Below are 20,754 nucleotides of genomic sequence, written 5' to 3' on the forward strand. Positions count from 1 at the left end.
ATACAATAATTAATCTCTCTTTACATCATCACCAATAAAATTTAACCACATGACAACCACAAATCGTATGTGTCAAAATGGAACGAGAGAGAGATGTGTAATATTTGTTCACTTATTATTTTTGTTTTTGGAGCGAAAAATCTCATTAATAACTAAAAAATTGAAAACACGCAAAACATAAAAAAATTCATATTTATCAATCATACCACAATATTTCATAAAAATCTTTTCTATGTTTCATTCTCTAATATACCACAATATTTCATATTTATCAATTATCATAAGAAAATGATAACAAACACATTTTTATTATTTTCATTTTCAAAAATACATAAAAAACTTATTATTTTTATTTTTGATTTCACTTTTGAAAACAAAAATGTCAAAAACATAAAGGCATGTTTGATTTGTGATTCAAAAACTAAAATAAAATTCAAATTTTTGAGTTGTATTTTAATATTTTTGATATTTAAAAACATGTTTGATATAAAATTTAAAAAACAATTTTCACATTAAAACTACTTTTAAGTTTTATTTAAATTCTATATCAAACATGCTCCAAATGAAAGTCACCTTAAGCTAAAGGCTGAATTTGCGATTCTATGAAAGCAAATAAATTTATATATGGATATCATAAAGGCTCTCAAATAAGGAATAATTTCAAATTTAAGATAGAGTGATTCTCATTTAAATTTAATAGTACCATATGATCTTTAAAAGATTGATTAAAGAAATAATTTTTTACTTCTTTCTCCGGAATCTTCAAACATTTACCAGCTTAGAAACTTCTATTGGGTTAAACATCGCTGTTAATGATATTGAAATTTGAAATGATTTAATGCAATTTCGAAATTTCAATGTTTGTTACCATTTAAGTCAAATCTTTTTGAGACTTTTTATCATGTTGTACTGTACCAAATATGATTCATTAGTTCCATTACATTTAACCGGAATTTTACAGGCATCAGGGGAGATAGTTGAGAACTTTCCAAAACATTAAGAGTAATTCTGTTTTTTTCAAATATATAGGGGGTCTATAAGTTTTCTGGCAATTGCCCTACTAATAATAATGTAAGACAAAATGTAGGCGCTCGAAAAGAAGTGAGAGAGGAGTTTACAGTGTGAAAAAAAAGATGGCAGTGAGTGAATGAATGAATTGATTGGTTGCTGCATTAACTCTCTTGCCAAACGCACTGAGAGCGATAGGACTGTTACTGTTTCATGGAGATTTTCGATTTAGTATTGAGTACTAACGCACTGTACCCGTTGAATTCAAATCCATATTGATTTATCACTTTGTTAGTATCCACGTTGGAGGATCTCTCGCCTTCGATCAACCCCCTCTGTGTCATTTCTGGTGAGATCTCAGATGACCCTTTTGCTTGTTTTATTTCTAATTTTAGTTTCTTTTTCTTTTTTATGATTGCTTCAATTTTTGTTCATACCCATATTACCCATTTTTGTTTTTATGCTTTATTTGTATAGATTCTTGTTTCCGATTTTAGTATAACACTCAGAACCAATTGAATTCCTAAATTTTGCTTATTGAATTTTAGTGGCCTTGCTGATTTATTTTGGTGATCTAATTGAATTTTTTATTTTTATTTAGTAGATTTTCTCTTGTTCTTCTCGGATTTGGCCGGATCTTTGTAAAGTTTTAGTTTGCTCTCTAAGAATAAAGTATATCAAGTTCATTGACATTGTGGTGGGAAATCCATTTGGTGGGTTTGAGATTGTTTGGTTGTTCGTTTTGATGATGGAGCACCTTCCTGTTGAAGTCATTGGCAATATTTTGTCTCGGCTTGGAGGTGCACGAGATGTGGTGATAGCCTCTGCAACATGTAAGAAGTGGCGGGAGGCTTGCCGCAAACATCTCCTCACACTCTCGTTCAATTCCAGTGATTGGCCTGTGTATCATGATTTGACAACAAATCGACTGGAAATCCTGATAACACAAACAATATTCCAGACCAGTGGATTGCAAGGCCTATCAATTTTGATGGATGATGTTGATGAGTTCTCTGCGTCGACTGTTATTGCATGGCTCATGTATACTAGGGAAACATTGCGCAGGTTATATTATAATGTCCGGACCACTCCGAATGTTAATATTCTTGAAATCTGTGGGAGACAAAAACTGGAAGTGTTGTCTTTGGCCCACAATTCAATCACAGGGGTGGAACCTAATTTTCAGAGATTTCCTTGTTTGAAATCTCTCTCTTTGAGTCATGTTGCTATTTCAGCGATGGATTTGAGTCTTATGCTCATGGCATGTCAGAATATTGAGACCTTGGAACTTGTCAATCCAGAGATTGCAATGTCAGATGCCCAAGTGAAAGTTGAACTGAGCAGTCTGACACTGAAGAATTTTTATGTTGAAGCAATTAGTTTGGACAAGTTTATATTGGAGGCTGATAGTATTGAGCGTTTGCACTTGAAAGATTGTGCTCTTGAACTTTTTGAACTCATTGGCAAGGGGACTTTAAAGCATTTCAAGATTGATGATGTCAGCGTTATACATATTGATATTGGTGAGACTGTTGATAATCTTGAGATTGTAGATATCAGCAACTTCACAATTTTTTGGCCAAAATTCTACCAGATGATCTCAAGATCATCAAAATTGAAGAAGCTTCGTCTTTGGGATGTTGTATTTGATGAGGACGAAATTGTAGATTTGGAAACAATTGCTGTTTGTTTTCCACAGCTGACCCATCTTTCGTTGAGTTATGACTTGAGAGATGGAGTTATTCACTATGGCCTGCAAGGGTCTTCTAATTTTGAGAATGTGGTTGTATTGGAGCTTGGATGGATTGTCATTAATGATCTCTTCTCACATTGGGTTGAGGGGCTTTTAAAACGATGCCCAAATCTTAAAAGGATTGTCATTTTTGGTGTTGTTTCAGAGATAAAAACCCATGAAGAATGTCTGTTGTTGGGCACTTTCACTTCATCAATTGTTCAGCTCATGAGGAAATATTTGCATGTAGAGGTGCAGTTTGAGTATGAGTGAAAGCTCACTAAATTGCTTTGGTAAAAAATTCAAGTTTGTTATATAATTATGAATTGTATGATCACATGTGCAGGTAAGTAGCCTGAGCATCCTTTTTGTCTGTCCATAAATGATAGTTGAAGTCTCTTTCATTTGATGATAGTTGAATTCTCTTTCATTTGGTTGAAAATTTCATTACTTGATTGAATGAAATATATTTTATGCTCAAGTTCATGCTATTTTACTTAATTGCTATGTGCATGCTTCTTGTGTACTACAGTATTTAAAACTATGTTGCTCTCACTTTGGCTCACATACATCTTTGCCTTTGAGGATTTGTGGTAGTCACAGATAATGCAGCCTTAGATCTTGAGTTTTAATAGTTATTGTATAAGTTCTTTCATGATGGCTATTTGTTAGATGGGGCTAAACCAGTCTTTTTAGTAAAATTTGTACTCCTCATTACTGAGTAAATTTTGTCTGTAAAAATCTTACTTGTAATTACCAAGTAAAATTTGTTGAAATGAACCTTGGTGGTGCGAGAGAATTTTGCTAATAAAAAAATGAAAAGACACATATAGTAAGGGGGATATAAGATTCTTATCCCTTAAAGTGCAAATTGTAAAAGAGCAAGAAATAAACATGCAATTGTAAAACTATAAGACACTATTGAGGTTATGCCCTATGAAGCCTGAAAAAGTTAAATTTATTTGTTATCGGAATCTTAATCATTAATTTATGTATCTTATCAATAAAAATCAATAGTTTCAGTAAGTTTTCTTTTAATGCAGAGAACCATGCAATCTTTAAGAATATATGTAGACTTGAGAGAGAGAGAGTTACTGGAGATTGTAAATTAGAAGCTTAATGAAGTTTCCAAAGGATCTGATTCTATTGGCTGAATACTGCATTTGGCTATCTTTAGAGTTTCCTTTCCATGGTTCTATTTTTGGTTGTTGGAAACTTTTATTTTTGTCAGTCCTCTTAAGAATTTTCTTCTTGTTAGTTTTACCAGGAGTCTACATTCCAGTGACCTTTCTGACCCAGTTGGTAAATTGATGGAAACAGGGAGACTTTATCAGAAGACGATAAAGATAAAAATTACATTTGTATGATTGATCATTTTAATGTCACAGTTTTGTTTAGTGTTGTTATCAACATAATTTCTTTCAGGATTAAAAAAGATTTCCGCTGGAACAGAAAATGAATTAGAATTGACTGACATCTGACATCAATTCTTGCTTTTGTGCTTTAATTGTTTGCAGTGCATTTGTACTTTTCATCCTTCAGAAAGAACAGAGAACTGAAGGATTAAATATCTTTGCTTCCGTATTGTCATGGCTTGTATTAATGGAAATATGGGGTGAAGCAATGGTGTGCTGTTCATTCCACTTATCAAAACTGCATACCGTATCCCACGTATATTTTTAGCATTGTGTAATTCCCTTAGAAGCTTACTCAAGAATGCATAATCGGCTTCAATGATATGATTTAAAAAAGTTAATCCATAGAAGAAAGTATTATCGAAATATTGTGTGGGATTTTGTTATATGCCTATTTTAGCTTCCCAGACGTAGAAACTAAGCCTTATTAATATATTTTTAATTTAAGAGACTTTATTCCACTTTTGACATTATGATTAAAGGTCATTGAATCTTAGATACCAGCGCAAAAGAATCCTATGCTTGTGTGCATGCATGTTTTCTTTTTCTTTGGTTGGTGACTGTGCAAAAAAAAAAAAAACATCGATTCCGCATGAGATGAATGAGAAGGAAATAATGAAGTGCTTGCCAAATTTAAAGAACCCTACAGTGGGAGGATATAACTCAAATGAGTTAAAATTCTGATGCTCATATCTGAGTAAGTATGATATTGTACTGATTATTGATTGCCTATGTTCAAGTTCTCCACCTACATGTATTATATTATGGACTAAGGTATGTATTTGTTTTCAATTTCAGTACTTTTTGTTTCCCCTTCATCCCTCATTTCAACTTGATTATCAATGAGGTATGCTTGACTTCTGAAATTGATATTAGTTTGACACACTATGACAATAACTTCTAGAAATTATAGTTAATTTTAAATTGGGGAATTATTATGAACCTTCTTGAGAGATCAACTTTTTTCGTTGAACCTTAGTGGTTTCAAAAACCATCAATAACACCCCTTTCAAGTTTTTTTGAATGATTGTTAGGGGATTTTAATAATTTTTACCAAAAAATTTCCTGGTTAGGGTGGGTTATTAATAGTTTTCCAAAATTCCTGGTGTCAGTAAAAAACTAATCTCTTAGTGGGGTTATTAATGATTTTTCAATTAAATGTTTTGATGAGTGAGGGTTTCTTTACGTCATTCTCTCTATTGTGTTTTTGAATTAGTACATGGTGGAGACTAAAACTATATAGCATAAGACCTTCTGAAGCCAGCAGGTACAGTTTTCTTCTTCCCATGATTTTTTTTTTTTTTGGTTGTCTTAAGTTAAATATTTTCCAGGTAAGGCTTTTAGATTTTAGTGTCACCATCCAACTCCTTGTTTCTTTGTCTACAAAGATTAAGATCAATTTGGCATAGAAATCTAGGCAATATTAGAACAGTTGGCCTTTGCCTGACATCTTGCTTAGCCAGCACAATCTTTAATTGAACAAATATATAGGGAAAACGTTTATTGCAAATAGTCATTATTTATGCCTCTTATCATGATCTTAAACCGGCTAGGACATGCATTTGATAATATAAAAGGGGATAACGTGGTCAGAAATTTGGGATTCTTAAGAGTCCTAGTTCTTCTAAATCCAAATGAGTTAACTCTCTCACTTTCCATGTTCTTTTCTTTCCATTAAGTCTCTGTTAGAGGGACTTTGATCATGGTCAAAGCCTTCCAACATGGTATTCACAATTTTAGACATGCTTTTAGATCTTCTTAGCAACCTATATATGTGTCAAGTAGAACGTTGCTACTTTACTTTTGAGGTACTGCTTGTGGCTCTGATGACAGACCTTCTGTTTTGGAATGGTGAGTTTCTTTTTTTATAATCCATCAAGTTCTTCAATTTTGAGTCAAATTGTTGTACAGTTCTTGACCTTAAGAAGATCATAAACAAGTATTATTTTTGTTTCTTTTGCATTTAGCTGCTGGAGCAATACCTATCTGATCATTGCAATCAAATACAAGTCTCAATAGCTTTTATTTGTCGTGAACTTAGAATGAAAATGACATAGATATAGAATGTTGATGTTCTATATCCAGGTTCATTTCATTGTTCCTTGTACTTTGTGCCCTCTTGATTCAAAAGCTCTTAGTTTTTGTTATGCTAAGATGAAGATATCATAGAATGGAATTTATTGCTATATGCTTTGGTCACTGTCCAGTTGATTAAGTAATTATTTGACTCCAAAGTCATGTGCAAGTAACATGGATTAAACACAACCATGACAACAGACATATATATTGTTTTAATATTTTAATTAATGCAATGGCTGTACATGGACATGATATTTACTCGGTCAAGCTAGTGTTTATATAATATTAAGCATTTTTACAACCTAAACCTTAAGTTTGCTTTTGCTTTTGCTTTCTCTATTATGAGTAGCTACGTTGCTATTTGTTTTGCTTTTGCTTTTCAAGATAGGATTCTGTTATTCCAAGGGGTCCAATTGTAATGGACTTTTTGAATTAGAACATCATTCGCAGGCTCTGTTTTTAATTTTTGTAGCAGCCGCAAGAGATTTATTTCCATAGAATATCTGGAGTTTACTTGAGTAATTAATTTTATCAGGCAACAGGTATTCTGATTCTTTTTTTTTTTTTTTCTTATTAAAGTTTTCCTTTCGTCAGAAGTCTTGGAATCTTCAATTACATGGAGAAAGATTGGTCAGTACTTTCTAGGAAATGCCCTGTTGTTTTCGGTACAAAATGTCCAAGGGCCTGCACACTGTTTTTATTATGTATCACATGGAAACCTGCTGTTTTTATTAGGTTTGCTTAACATATAGAAGCAATCTTCAATGCTTCCTTGCTGGGTATAAATTATTTCTTGTTTTGAGGTTAAGAGAGATGCCTAATCCTCTTGATGCTCATTTGCTCTATGTTGCTTTAAAACCATTGACTTGGTAAATAGAAATGGGTGTGTACAGAACAATTTGCAGATATTTGTCACTTTGCGGATCAGAGAGGTAAATATTTCTGGCATAGGTAGCCTGAACAATCTGCCCTTTTTATTTTCATAAATGTATTTTTGTTTTCCTTGTGGAATGTCAGCAGTGGCATGTTTACTTGTTGCTTTGCCTTTTCCTATATAAAATTATCTCTTCATTCTTTTACTTAAGATTTTGAACTTGCTTTAAATATGTTGTGATAGATTAATAAAGAATTTCAATGTTGGTGTCTACCGATATTACTGGTATTTATTCACTACACCAGTGACATACTGATATTTTGGAAACTTGTGTTGACATTTTGATTTGTAAATTAGCATTTTTGTAATTAGTTATACGTGTTTTGTCGTAATTTTGGAGCAACGTTGTTGCCGTATCATGGTTGAACCCATAAAATTACCCTTGTGACAGTATAATATCTGCATCATCTTTAAGCCATCCCCTGTAAGGTAATATGATCCTCCATTTTATTCATCGTGAAACTCATCCTAAATATGCTGATGAACTTTATATCACATGGCACTTTACTGTTGTGCAGGATCTACCGTTTGGTTGTTAACTAACCATATATAGGTATATATAGCTCTGTGGGTGTTGGAGTTCTTCTGGTGAGTGGTGACTTGATTTCTTGAGAGCTTCACTTATTCTAGGATTGTTTATGTCGCCATATACTTGAGCATGGTTGTGGAATTATCCCTTTCATGGCGTCCTCTCAGTTTTTGTTAAACAAATGATCGAACATTTGTTCATTTTTTTAAGATATTGATGGCTTCTTTTGGTTGCCAATTGGGAATACTACTTTTAGTATTTCCAAAAAAGTTAAACAGTAAAATACCCAAAAACTCTGATTTTTGGGAATACTATTTTCAATATTATTCAATTTTTTTAAACTCTCTAAATTTGTTAATTTAATTAAATACCCCTAAATATTTTTTTAAAAATTACAAAAACACCCCAACAATCCATATTTACCAGATTCCGGCCACCACCGTCAGAAAATGATTGGAATCTGGTAGGATGGCACACTACCGGCTGAATCTAGCCGGTAGTGCGTCGATCTAGCCTTTTCCGGCAAGATCCACGGTGGATCTGGCCAGATCTAAGGCCAAAGATCTGGCCTTTGACGGCCAGATCTTTGGCCGTAACAGTCGGTCACGACGGCCAACAAACGGTCGTCGTTGACCATCAATGACGACTGTTTGTTGGCCGTCGTTGAGAGCAAATATGGCCAGATCTGGTCGTCATTGATCTGGCCTTTGCCGGCCAGATCTACCGTGGATCTGGCCAGAAAAGGCTATATCGGCGCATGACCGGCAAGATCCAGCCGGTCATGCGCCGATAAGGCGACTCCGACCACCCTCTGGTGGTGGTGGCCGACTTTCCGTATTTGAGGGTGGGTTGGGGGTATTTTTGTTAACTTTTAATGTTTTATTATAGCGGGTATTTTGTAAAAAAACAAGCATAGGAGGCATTTTATTAATTTATAAATCCTACATCGTAATATCTGCCAAATTCAATTTTTTTTTAACTTTTTAAAAAAAATTTTTCCCAAAACCCCTAAATTTTGAACCAAACAAAGCCGATATCATCCAATGTTTTAAAACTTGGCCCGACCCGGTTGGTTTAATTAGGGGTGGGCGAAAAAATAGGGTAGAATTGGAACCGATGGGTACTTGGGTTTCGGTTTCGGTTCCTACCCGGAATCGGTTGCCACAGGGTCGGTTCTGATTTTGAAAACCTGGAGTTGACACTGTGCGGGTTCAGTTCCGGTTTCACCACCTCAGGAACCAAAACCGAACCCTGGAATTGAGACAAAATTAAAATGTTAGAAAAATATAAGGACCATTCTAAAATTTTACGATTCAATTAAAGTTTTACCTTATTTCTGTTGGAATTTTCTCTTCTTTCATTTGTTTTATTCACAACTGAATTTAATTGATGTCTTACCTTCTTGTTAAAATTAATTCACCATTCTTGTAAAAACAACTTTATTTTTCTATTCATTTTCTTCTCATCACCTATATTGAACACAACACAAAAACCAAATTTTTATATAAAAATAACTCTATTTTTTTTCTTCAATTTTCTCTCATCGAATTGAACACACCACACACACACACACACACACAAAAAAAAAAAAAAAAAAAAAAAAAAAAAAAAAAAAAAAAGAAGAAGGAAAAAACATGAAATCCAAATCCAATTAATTCCGCCATTTAACATTAATATTGACAGAAGCCCAAATCTTCATTTTTCATACAAAAATCAATTTGGCATAAAAAATCTTTATTATTCATACAAAAATTAAAGAAAAGCATAAAAAAAGTCAATTTGGCTAGATGTTCAAATTCTTCTCGCTATTTTTTAAAATTCGACACAAATCCTCTTTTAATAAATGCAAAAAAGGAGGAGGAGAAAAAGATAAGAGAAGAAAAGAGATCTAAAATAGGGTGTTCTTTGTTTTCTCTTGGCTAGGGTTTTGTGGGAGGAAGAAGAAGATAAGAGAAGAGAGGAGAGAACTTGGCTTGTTTTGTTTGAAGATGAAAGGAATAGAGAGGCGTAACTTTTAGGGCTACCTTGACTAGGGTTTTGTGTGGGGAAGAAGAAGATAAGAGAAGAAAGAAGAGAACTTGGCTTAGTTTGTTTGCAAGCGGCATTTAGGGTTTTAGCTTATAAAAAAACCTTTTCCAAAGTGATTGGTACATGAGTTATAATCCAATGGTCAAAATTCGTTGTGAGATGGGGGTGTATTTGTAACTTTTTAAGGGTTTATTTGTCATTTTTGAAACAAATATAGACCATTCGTAATTTTATCAAGTACTAGGAACGGGAACCATTTCATTTTTCAGGAATCGGTCGGTTCTAGTTCTGGTTCTGATTCCTTCGAAAAAGGGTGGGTACTCGGACCTGCCCACCCGTAGGTTTAACTGGTTCAACTGAGAACTGGCCAAAGAGTCGGGCCAGTCCGACCTTAAAATCAAGGGTGAGTTCACCTGCTATGACCTGCGGTTGGACCGGTGTCATTGTAGCAAACCACGGGTATCAGTTTTGGGGAAAAATCGGGTGAATCAAAATTCAGATCACGATGACTTTCGGTCGACGTTTGGCGGGCAAACATGAATCGGGGTTAGGGGGTTTTAAAGGGTGTATTACAATGAGTCAGGAGGTGGTGTCCGATTAAGTTTTAGTCATCGGAATTGCCAGAATTTTGCCAAGATATGGCGAAACCTGAGCTTCTGATTGCCAACAATTGGTAGGTGGAATGGCTTGGGAACTTTGGGGGTTTTGTAGGGGAGTAGCCGGGGAGTCTATGGGTGGTGGTAGTTTGGAGTTGTCATCGCTCGAAACAACCGAAAACTGACAAGTGAAAGTTGATTGACGCCGTTGTCGTGGCTGGCAATCAGCAAATGATGAGAGGGGATAAAGGGCATGATTTTGAAGAGAAGAGGTAGGGGTTCCAATGGTGGTGACGACGGTGATTTTGGGTGAGAAAACAGTCAAAAAAAGGGGAAAAAATGCCGGCGTCGACAAGTGCTAACATGCATCGAAAACAGCCACTATGCTAATGTGTGCTGGTACAAAAATTTTGAAATTTTTTTTTATTTGACAAGTCACTAGTTTGACCTAGTGGTCAAACTGGTTGAACCGGTTAACCCAGGACCCGGCCACTTTGCGGGATTTAGCCCGGCATTGATTATTAAAATATTGATATAAACATTCCCTATCTTAAATTAACAAGTCAAATAGTAATAGAATCAACTTATGCATCGAATGTCAAAATGAAATTGTTGTGTTTGGCATTATGAGATGAATCAATTTAATTTTTCTCAACCGCCCGGGAATAGTAAGTTATACAATTTTGTATGCCTGGAAAAGAAAGATGTACTATGTGCATGAACTTTGTTTTAAAGTCAGTACCTACTTCTATTTGTATAGCTGGCTTTTAAAATAGTCAACCAAATTAAACAACCAAAATTTGTGGTGGCCAAACCAAAGTTTCAGTAATGAAACTATAAATCAAACAGCAGACAGGTACAAGATTTGGGATTCATTTGGCCCCTGACAGTTCTTCCAATTTGGCAGTTTATCTGCAAGATTTTGACTAATTTATTTAAGTTGAAGACAAAAGGTTCAATGCATCCATGCTATTAACTAAAAAATATGCTCAATCTTAAGAGAATAAGAGTTTTAATTCTGTTTAATTTCACACTGTCATTTGGGGTCCATTGCTGATCATTGCCAACCTCCTATAATTGATCTTAATTCTCCTGCTAAATTTGCGATTCATCTTGAAGAACCCAGGTGGTGTTTTAAGCTAATAATAATATTGTTAGATTTATGATTCCAATAATGTAATGTGTTTCCATTGTAGTAATGATTTTAATTTAGAATAAAAAGCAACAGGGTCTAGTTCAAGCAAGCACATAATATAAAGAAATAGTTGAATATATATGGAATTAATTCCATGCTTAAATTACAGGCAATGACTAAATCAATGTAGTTTAACAAAATCTTGCAGAGGCATAATTAGTACAAGGATTTGATCTAGACCAATCACCTTTCTACAGGCATATAAGTAAAGCTAAGTATAAAAAACTACAGTTTGAAGAATGCAAAGATTCATAAAATCTAAAATAAAAAAGCTAGCATCCATAGGAAGATGTTGTTTTGTAAGGTTCATTGGGAACCAAATTAAAAATAGATAAAATATAGAATTTACCTAATCCATGAACTTCTGGTGCTCTATTTAAGCCAAAAATCCCTATTGTTTTTAAAGCCAATGATTGGAATAATAGAGGAATAATTGGTAGAAGGCATATTACCAACAAAAAGTAGTAGATGAGCACAACATTAATATATGTGCTTCCACCTCTTTTTTGAAGGAGATTATGGGTCCATTACCTAAATCTCTCTCTTTCCCTCTTTAATTCTTTATATCCCCTCAATAATGCTGTCCATGGACATAAATTAATACCCTTTTAACTATAATGGTTTAATTTGAATTATGGTTGATCTTTTGGTACGATAGATGACCCTTTTTGGTTTATATTAGTTTATGTTTTGGGTAAGTGACTGAAAGAAAAGGATTAAGGGCAGTTTTATGGGTGAGGGAGGGGGGCAAATGATCCAAAGGTCACTTAAAAATGGCAATGAAGAAGAGGGTAAAGACTAAAGAGGCAGTGAATTTGGGTAATTAAGGTGAAAGGTGAAAGAAAGAAAATTTCTATTAATAGAAAAGAATCTTGATGTGGCATGGTTTTAGGTGATGACAGGGAATGGATGTTGACCCATCAACAAAGGGGATAATACCAAACAAATCCATCTCATTAACAAAGATTAATTTATTCAAGTGGGTTTTGCTTATTATAATGTTTTGGTTGAAATAAAAATTAATTAAATAAAATAAAAAATATTTTAAATAAAATAATATCTCAACTTGTCAAAAGATAAAATTAACCCTAACAATATCTTTTTATGAAAAACTTTCTTTTTTCCTTACTAACTTTTGTGAAGAAACCCTTGTCTCATCTTATATTCAATGTTGAATTAATTGATTTTATGAATTAAAAAACTTATTTTATAAACATTTCTTCTGTAATAAGTACCTGCATCTCCATTAAAGGAACCAATCACAAAACACAGGCGGTTACAAGAGAGAGAGAGAGAGTGTGGAGTAGGAGTCAGTGGTTCTAGTGGGTTCCTGCAAAAAGACCCCACCCCTCTTTTTGTACAATTTCTATTTTCTGATTTTCCAAAAGCCACACCAAGACACAACCCAGGTCCCAGAGGGCCTGTCTGCCTGCAAGGACAAGATTTTGTTGTACTCTCATCAGTTTCAATTTTCTGATAAAAATTTTTACTACACAAAAGTAGTGTGTGTTAAATATAAAGCAATTAAACTAGTCTTCTTAAAAACAGGTTTCTTCACAGAGAAGTAGTGAAGAGAAAGCTTTGGGATAGAGACATCCAAGAAAGATCAAAAGTTGCCCGGATGAGATGATTTATATCTGAGAAAAAGATTGCTCCTTCTTCTTGTTTCTACTTAAAAATATTTACTTTGACAAGAAAGCTTTCATATTTTCTCCTTCTTTCTCTCTCACTTGTGAGCTTTCTAGCTTCCTCTACTCAGGTAAATGAATTAATACATATGATTTCTAGTTTGCTGATATCTCTTCTTCTTATTCAGTCCAGCAAAACCATTTCTTTTTTGCTTGTTTCAGTGTCTTTTTCTGCGGTGTATTTTTGTTTCCAATTTCTTCTTCAAGAAAGATGATAATGGTCTGAAAACAAACTCCTGCATGGCGAGTCACACAATTGGAGAAACGAGTTTGTCTGACTCAGGTCCTTCAAATCACCATCACCATCACCATGTCCCTTACGCCGCAGCTCTTCATGGAATGAATACTCATACCAGTTTCATGTACGCTCTTTAGCTTTCAAGTCTATTTTTTCTTTTGATTTCTACATGAGTTAAGTTCCTTTGTTTTGAAGCTTTTGATTTCTTTTCATGTTAATTTTTTGTTTAAAACTTGTGTCTCAGTAATCAAGAAGGATCTGCTTTTGATTTTGGAGAGCTGGAAGAAGCAATTGTGCTGCACGGAGTTAAGATTAGAAATGATGAAGCAAAAGCACGTATGATATCCTACCTATCTCTCTCTCTATTATCAATCCTCCTTTTGTGACGTTTGATAAACATAACCAACTGCCTAAAAGCACCGAGAGAGAGAAAAAAAAAGTGAGAGAGAGAGAGAAAGAAAGAAAGGTTTTTGAATTTGTCTAAAGAGGGGTACAGTAGAGAGCTTACCATTTCCAATAGAGTAATGATTTTGAGGCAAGAGACTTGAATGGTGTGACGCTACAAACATAGAAACTTGACCTGTCTCATTATCAGATTTTACTAACTCCATAACTGCAAAAAAGAAAAGGGAAATTAGGTCCTTCGATATTGTGTGTTTTGAAAATCTTTTTAAGACTTTGATTTAGGTTGATCCTCTTGAGATTTTGCCTTTGTGATTCTTTGCAGCTTTATTCACAGCAGCAGGAAGACCAGCAGCGACTCTGGAGATGTTCCCTTCTTGGCCAATGAGGTTCCAGCAAACCCCGAGAGTAGGTTCTCAGCTTTCTTTTTTTATGTTTGACCATTTCTTTTAACATGAGGAGTACAACATAAACAAACATTGCTTGAAAAGTACAGCATTTTAATGGGGATGAATGTTCAATCCCCGTTTTAAAATAAGCTTACCAAGTTGATTTTGATTATTCTTTGATACCCATTTGAGAGTTTTTGCTGATGAAGTCAATTAATACTCCAGGGAAGTTCAAAGTCAGGTGGGGAGAGTACAGACTCAGGATCAGCACTGAACACTCTTTCAAGCAAGGCTGAGACTCAGCTAGAGCCAGAATCTCCTATTAGTAAAAAGGCATCTTCTTCAGATCATCAGGCTTTTGAACAAGATCAACTCAGGCTTCAACATCAACAACAAGTAGAGATGTCAAACGATACTTCAAGAACAGGGCCATCACAGAATCAATCAGCTGCCAAACAACCCCAAGAAAAGGTCCTTAAACTAAACTAGTATTATGCTCAATAATTAATCTTCAACTTCTCCCTTTCTTGCCCATATCCCAAAAACTCAGGAAAAGTTGGTATCTTTATTGTTATTATTACTGTTTTGATTTATTTTTCCCTTTGCATATCTTCTTCAAAAGAAACAAAACACTGATCCCAACAACCATCAGAAAATCAAACACAGCATAGTTTTTCCACTCTTTCAAGGATTTTCTGATCAATGTCTGACATGGAGAGAGAGAAGTTGGGAGTTGTACACAATAAAAAAACAAAGAGAGAAAATCTCTACAGTTTTCTTTTACTGCAGTTTCTATTATTATAATCCCTTTTCTTTACCCAATCCCTATAACTACCAGATAAACCTGAAGTTTAAAATCAGTTTTGGAACTTTAAACCATTATCACACAAACCACCTAAAAGAATGGCAGATAATTATGATTTTTTTTCGGCTTTTCTGCTATGTGTATGATTTGCCATAATTACCTGTTTCAATATCAGAACTTACATCACTCTCACTCTTAGGTATCTGTTAAACTAGAACCCCTAAGGCTAACTCGAACCATTACATTTTGTCTCTAATCCTTCGATTTCTTTAAAGACAACTGAAGTGTTTCATAAAAATAGATCTCAATTTCATTAGTCTTTTTCTTCCCTAGTTTAACTGATACTTGTTATTCCCATTTTAGATTAAACATTTCTATATATTATTTTATAATATTATTCTGAATGCTGCAGAGAAAGGGTGCTGGTTCAACCTCAGACAAACCACAAGATGCTAAGGTACTTTAAAAAGCTCACCTTTTTTTTTTTTTTTTTGGTGGGTCAAACCTATCTACATTCATTGTTTCTTTAAAATTTCAGCCTTTTTTTTTTAAAATTTTTTATTTTATTTTATTTTTTTGCACACTAATTGTCCTTACAACTTTGAGCTAATTGGTTTCAGACATTGAGACGTTTAGCCCAGAATAGAGAAGCAGCAAGAAAGAGCCGTCTAAGAAAAAAGGCGTGACATATATTTAAACTCACCCTTCAATAATATATAATGTTTATAATCTATTTATATGTTATAATGTTTATTTGTCTTTTCATGAACAGGCTTATGTGCAGCAGCTAGAATCTAGTAGGATAAAGCTGACTCAATTAGAACAAGAGCTTCAAAGAGCACGCTCTCAGGTTTTACTTCTGTTGAAAAAAAAAAAAAAAAATCTAATTAAACTTAAAATTTTGATCATTAATCAATTACTAATTCTTGGTTTTCTGTGTTTCACTGTTTACTAATTTTTAGGGACTGTTTTTGGGAGGGTGTAGTGCTACAGCTGGAAACATTAGCTCTGGTAAGTTTTATTAAAATTATGTTTTAGTTGTTTTCCATAACACCTTTAATTTATAAGCCATTCATGAAGAATAAACAAGGTGGGCCACTCAAGGCTAAAATAATATTATTTTAAATGTTTGTTTGTCCTCCGAGAAAATGTGTGATAATACTGTTGCCTGCCCCTGGTTGCTGATTTCTCAAGTTGAATATTGACTTAAAAAAAAAACTTTAGTCAAGTTTGGCACAAATTAGATTTCCATTTGTCTGACTTTTTCTAGATTTGACTAATTTCTTTGTCCTTATTCTTGTTTCAAATGCTTAAGCTATAGACAATATTTATCACAAGATTGATTGTAGTTAATCAATCCAATAAGAAAATTTTTCCCCATTTATATTTTGACTATAGTATCATGTATCATTAAGATTGTTTGCCCTTTTCCAAACAAGAAAAGGCACTCTACATGGTAAACCAATGCACTATTGATCCATTGTACCAACTTTTCCACTTTTACAGAATAAATTAACATGCACATTTTTAATTTTTTTGTGCTACTTTTTTTATCTTGTAACATATCTATAATATGTTCTATGTGTCACTTGGTCACGTCCTATTTATTTTTCTAGACCAATTTGTACCAAACCCAGATCAGATCATGTTAATATATTGTTATCCTTCCTTTTCCAATTATTTTCGTATGTTCAGCGGCTGCAATGTTTGACATGGAATATGCAAGATGGTTAGAGGATGATCTCCGGCACATGTCAGAGCTCCGAGCTGGATTGAATGCACATTTATCTGATGGTGATCTTCGGATTATTGTCGATGGATACATTTCACATTATGATGAAATTTTCCGGCTAAAGGGTGTCGCCGCAAAATCTGATGTGTTGCACTTGACTACTGGAATGTGGACAACCGCAGCTGAGCGTTGCTTCCTCTGGATGGGCGGTTTTAAACCCTCTGACCTCATCAAGGTTTGAACTGAACATTAAAGTGCATTGTGCCATAGTGACTCTAAATGTGAAGATATAAGGGTAATTTAGTAATTTTATTTATGTTGGAAAAGTGAAATTGCCAAGGAGGTTAGGTTAGTTGAACAAATCCTTAAAAAGGAAGAGTTTTCTTCTTGGATTTATTTGGAAGTTTCACATTGTCCTCTTACATTTTCGAACCTTTTTTTTACCTCGTAACTTACTATTTTTCTTTTTTGGGATTGTGAATCAGATGTTAATATCACAATTGGACCCATTAACAGAACAGCAAGTGATGGGTATTTACAGCCTCCAGCACTCCTCACAGCAGGCAGAAGAGGCTCTCTCCCAGGGCCTGGAACAGCTCCAACAGTCTCTTATTGAAACCATTGCCGGTGGTCCTGCCATTGACGGTATGCAACAAATGGTTGTTGCTTTGGGCAAGCTCGCAAATCTTGAAGGCTTCGTTCGTCAGGTAAAACCCATATGTCTACATTGATTATATACTATGTTATGGGTACATTCCATTATCATCAACCCATTAACATTACCATTTGGTAACGTGACAAACCCTGAAATCATATATATAAAGTACAATTTCACATGTAGAACGTGTCAATTTCGAGATAGAGGACTTTGTTTCCAAGTTAAGGTTAGTACTTTTGGAAAATGAGATCATCTATATGACCCTAGTGTTAAGGCTGAAATGAGGGCTAAGGTGACAACGATATGTCTTTCTCAGGTGATTTATCAAAAAAGCTTCATCATTTTATTTATTGGTGTCCTAATTTATTGCATATATAGTAGGTAAATCTTGATTGTATGTCAATTGTCAAGATTAGACCCTTGCAATTATTCAAGTTTCTAGATTGTATATTGACCTATCCACATGTCAATACTATTCATCATTGAAGTAGTTGGGATAAATGTTTTCAGGATTTGCTTGCATCATTTTTCCATTTTATATTATATCATATTTTCTACATATATATATATATATATATATATAGCGAAAATGTAATTAATTCTATCTATTATTCATGATACAAAACTTAATAAATAAATTGTAATTTTTGTTTTTGTTTTTTTTTTTATATTTTCACAATTATTCATGGATAAAATGTTATTGTTTTGTTAAATGCCTTCTTGTTTTGCGCCGCAATTCTATATAACAAATAGAGGATATAAGGAGCCAAAAGGCTTACTCTTTTCTTACATCAGTTTGATTTTAACATGTTATTTGACTTTTGTGTGGATTAATTTGTTTATCTATGAATTATTAGCTACATGCATGTGCATTGTGCTTTATATTAATTCTCAACCTCCTTGATGTTGATTGGAATAAATATCTATCCTAAAGGGTCTTGATCATCATGAATATTATGTTTGACCATGGATTATTTATCGATGGGCCATCCTTATCACGTCTTGGTCAATTCTGAGACATGATATACAAAATGGTCGATCATCTTCATCGCCCAGTTGCCAGGTGTAGGATATATATATATATATCTTGGAGAATTAATTTCTGGCCTGTAATTAATTTAATTTGTGGTGAATATTTATTGCTTTGATGCTAAGAAGTCCATTGCAATAGTTGAATACTATGAACATTGATGTGGGTTTTTCATCTAAAAGGGTTTCTATCAAAAGGTGGCTTGAAAATGATGTATGTTGAAATGAAAACCCTAGCAAGACCTATCAATTGGAGAATATTTAATTTTTTTAATCAAGTGTATGATTGGAATTGTTTAAATCAATGAATAAGACAAGTTCTTACAGTTTCAACTCTTCTGAAATGTGTGGAAATGTCTTCACATTGAGGACAAATGTCAGTTCCTCTATGGTGGTTGAGGTTTATTAATTATCATTATTTTTACTTTAACGTAATTTCTGTATTCTTTCGCTGAGCATGATTTTGTGGGATTAATTTACTTTTATGTGTTTTTGGATTTTAGGCTGATAATCTAAGGCAGCAAACCCTTCACCGACTACGACATATATTGACAGTACGACAAGCTGCGCGGTGTTTTCTGGTGATCGGAGAGTATTATGGACGACTACGAGCACTTAGTTCCCTTTGGGCATCTCGTCCTCGAGAGTAAGATCTATCACAATTATTAATGCTTCTTAAATATTTAGCGTACAAAGTAATTAGCATATATCCTAAATTTTCTTATCAAGAGCTGGAAAATGATCGTTTGAGAAAGTGATGATCTTAACGTAACTTTGGGAATAAGAAAGCAATTTGTCATTATATTCATATCATTGTCGTCTCTACATATAATATATGAGATTAAGATTATTATCTACTTTCAGAATGAGTCTATCTATCTTGCTGACTAAACTTGCCGAAAATACTCTTAAATCAGGACGGTGATATGCGATCAAGAGAACTCGTGCCAAACGACCACAGACTTGCAAATGGTTCAATCTTCACAGCATCATCACCATTTTGCAAACTATTGAGCAAATGCAACAAGTTATCAATCCTTATAATAGATAGATAGATAGGTGCCTCTGTGATCAAATTAATGCCACAGTTCTTCATTCTTCGTGTAATATGTGAGCAAGGCTGTTGGATATGTCCATCTTCAAGCTACTTTTTAGAGGAGATAGGAACTTTTTTTTTTCTGCTTTAATTTGAATATCTTTATGTTTATCTTGTAAATGTATATCAATTTTAATTATGTGGATGAAATGAGGCTTCTACTTGCTTCAAGATCTTATTTAATAGGATAACCATGAAAAAGTTTGAGGTATATATACATAATCATACTGTCTCCTGATCTTCTAATTAACGGCTCTTGAACAATGTCAAAGGATGGAGATCTATAGAGAAATAAATGATGAAAGGATTGAACATGAACAATTTCTTTTCTTTGATTAATATATATATAATATGGGGAAATGCATGTATAATGTAGCATAAAAATACAAGATAGAAACAAAATGGTGGAGAGAAAGAAGATGAAGTGGGTTGTTGCTCTCGATTTAAATGAAGTGGTTGTGCAGAAGAGTATTATAATGTAGAAGAGACAAGGAGAGATATATAATATAAAGATTAGAATATAAATAAAAACAAAGAAGATTGGCTTTTCCTAACGGGTATTAATTGAAGGAAATTTGTTGTGGAAGAGAGAGAAAAGTTGGTGAAATATATTTATATAAAGCTTTTTCATTTATATGAAGTGGTTGTGAGAGATTATTCTAATGGAGAAAAGACAGATGAATGGAGAGAAAGGAGAAACTAGACTCGGTAATTAGTGGATAAATTTTTCGGTTGCATTTTATATGATAAAATACTTGCATGCTTTTGATCTAATTTAAAACTATAAATTTCTTTTTAAATATAATTATAAGAGGAAAAAAATGTAGCATTTATGCAAATTGTATGGCTTTCGGCATATAAATATTTTTTTTATATATGCACATAGCTACCAGAAAAAAAAAAAAATATAGTAGCTAGAGAAAAAACAATGTACAAGTTGAACCTTTTTTTTCTATACCACTATTAGCATATACAATGAATTATATTAAATAAAAATAAAAATTTATTAGATAAAAGAAAAAAAAAAAGTTTTATAGAAGAGCACTCATTTGTGAATATATATCTTATTGCAGTTGTAATTGTTGAAGTCAAACTCCCACATCAGTTAAGAAACAAGGGTTTTAGTTGTTTATATAGTATAATGACACCCTTATCACTCAAATGCATCTTTTTAGGATAAAATTGTGCGGACTTGCTAGCA

General features: G+C 33.6%; 2 protein-coding genes across 3 annotated transcripts; both read left to right on the forward strand.

The window, feature by feature from the left end:
* Window positions 1-1,019: 1,019 nt before the first annotated feature.
* LOC116118345 (F-box/LRR-repeat protein At1g67190-like) lies at window positions 1,020-3,129 on the forward strand. 2 transcript variants are annotated; one of them, XM_031404329.1, is made up of 2 exons: window positions 1,020-1,357; window positions 1,610-3,129. In XM_031404329.1, the coding sequence occupies exon 2, from the start codon at window positions 1,754-1,756 to the stop codon at window positions 3,011-3,013; it is 1,260 nt and encodes a 419-aa protein (XP_031260189.1). In that variant the 5' UTR covers window positions 1,020-1,357; window positions 1,610-1,753; the 3' UTR covers window positions 3,014-3,129. The 2 variants fall into 2 exon arrangements, with proteins under 2 accessions (XP_031260189.1, XP_031260198.1); XM_031404338.1 differs by having other exon boundaries at window positions 1,613-3,129.
* Window positions 3,130-12,792: 9,663 nt separating this feature from the next.
* On the forward strand, window positions 12,793-19,736 carry LOC116118248 (transcription factor TGA9). Its single transcript, XM_031404213.1, has 13 exons — window positions 12,793-13,275; window positions 13,367-13,566; window positions 13,687-13,778; window positions 14,170-14,252; window positions 14,459-14,704; window positions 15,451-15,495; window positions 15,659-15,718; window positions 15,811-15,888; window positions 16,001-16,049; window positions 16,734-17,005; window positions 17,256-17,477; window positions 18,961-19,103; window positions 19,375-19,736. The coding sequence occupies exons 2-13, from the start codon at window positions 13,445-13,447 to the stop codon at window positions 19,469-19,471; spliced, it is 1,509 nt and encodes a 502-aa protein (XP_031260073.1). The 5' UTR covers window positions 12,793-13,275; window positions 13,367-13,444; the 3' UTR covers window positions 19,472-19,736.
* The last annotated feature ends 1,018 nt before the right edge of the window (window positions 19,737-20,754 follow it).

This window comes from Pistacia vera, unplaced genomic scaffold, assembly GCF_008641045.1.
Source record: "Pistacia vera cultivar Batoury unplaced genomic scaffold, PisVer_v2 Contig124, whole genome shotgun sequence".
Lineage (NCBI taxonomy): Eukaryota > Viridiplantae > Streptophyta > Magnoliopsida > Sapindales > Anacardiaceae > Pistacia > Pistacia vera.

What these genes read in the sequence shown, in the direction of transcription:
- LOC116118345 (XM_031404329.1), top strand. Translation starts at nt 1,754, where the DNA reads ATGATGGAGCACCTTCCTGTTGAAGTCATTGGCAATATTTTGTCTCGG.
- LOC116118248 (XM_031404213.1), top strand. Translation starts at nt 13,445, where the DNA reads ATGGCGAGTCACACAATTGGAGAAACGAGTTTGTCTGACTCAGGTCCT. An exon ending in TTCAAAGAGCACGCTCTCAG is followed by an intron (nt 15,889 to 16,000) that starts GTTTTACTTCTG and finishes ACTAATTTTTAG; the next exon opens with GGACTGTTTTTGGGAGGGTG. An exon ending in AACCCTCTGACCTCATCAAG is followed by an intron (nt 17,006 to 17,255) that starts GTTTGAACTGAA and finishes ATTGTGAATCAG; the next exon opens with ATGTTAATATCACAATTGGA.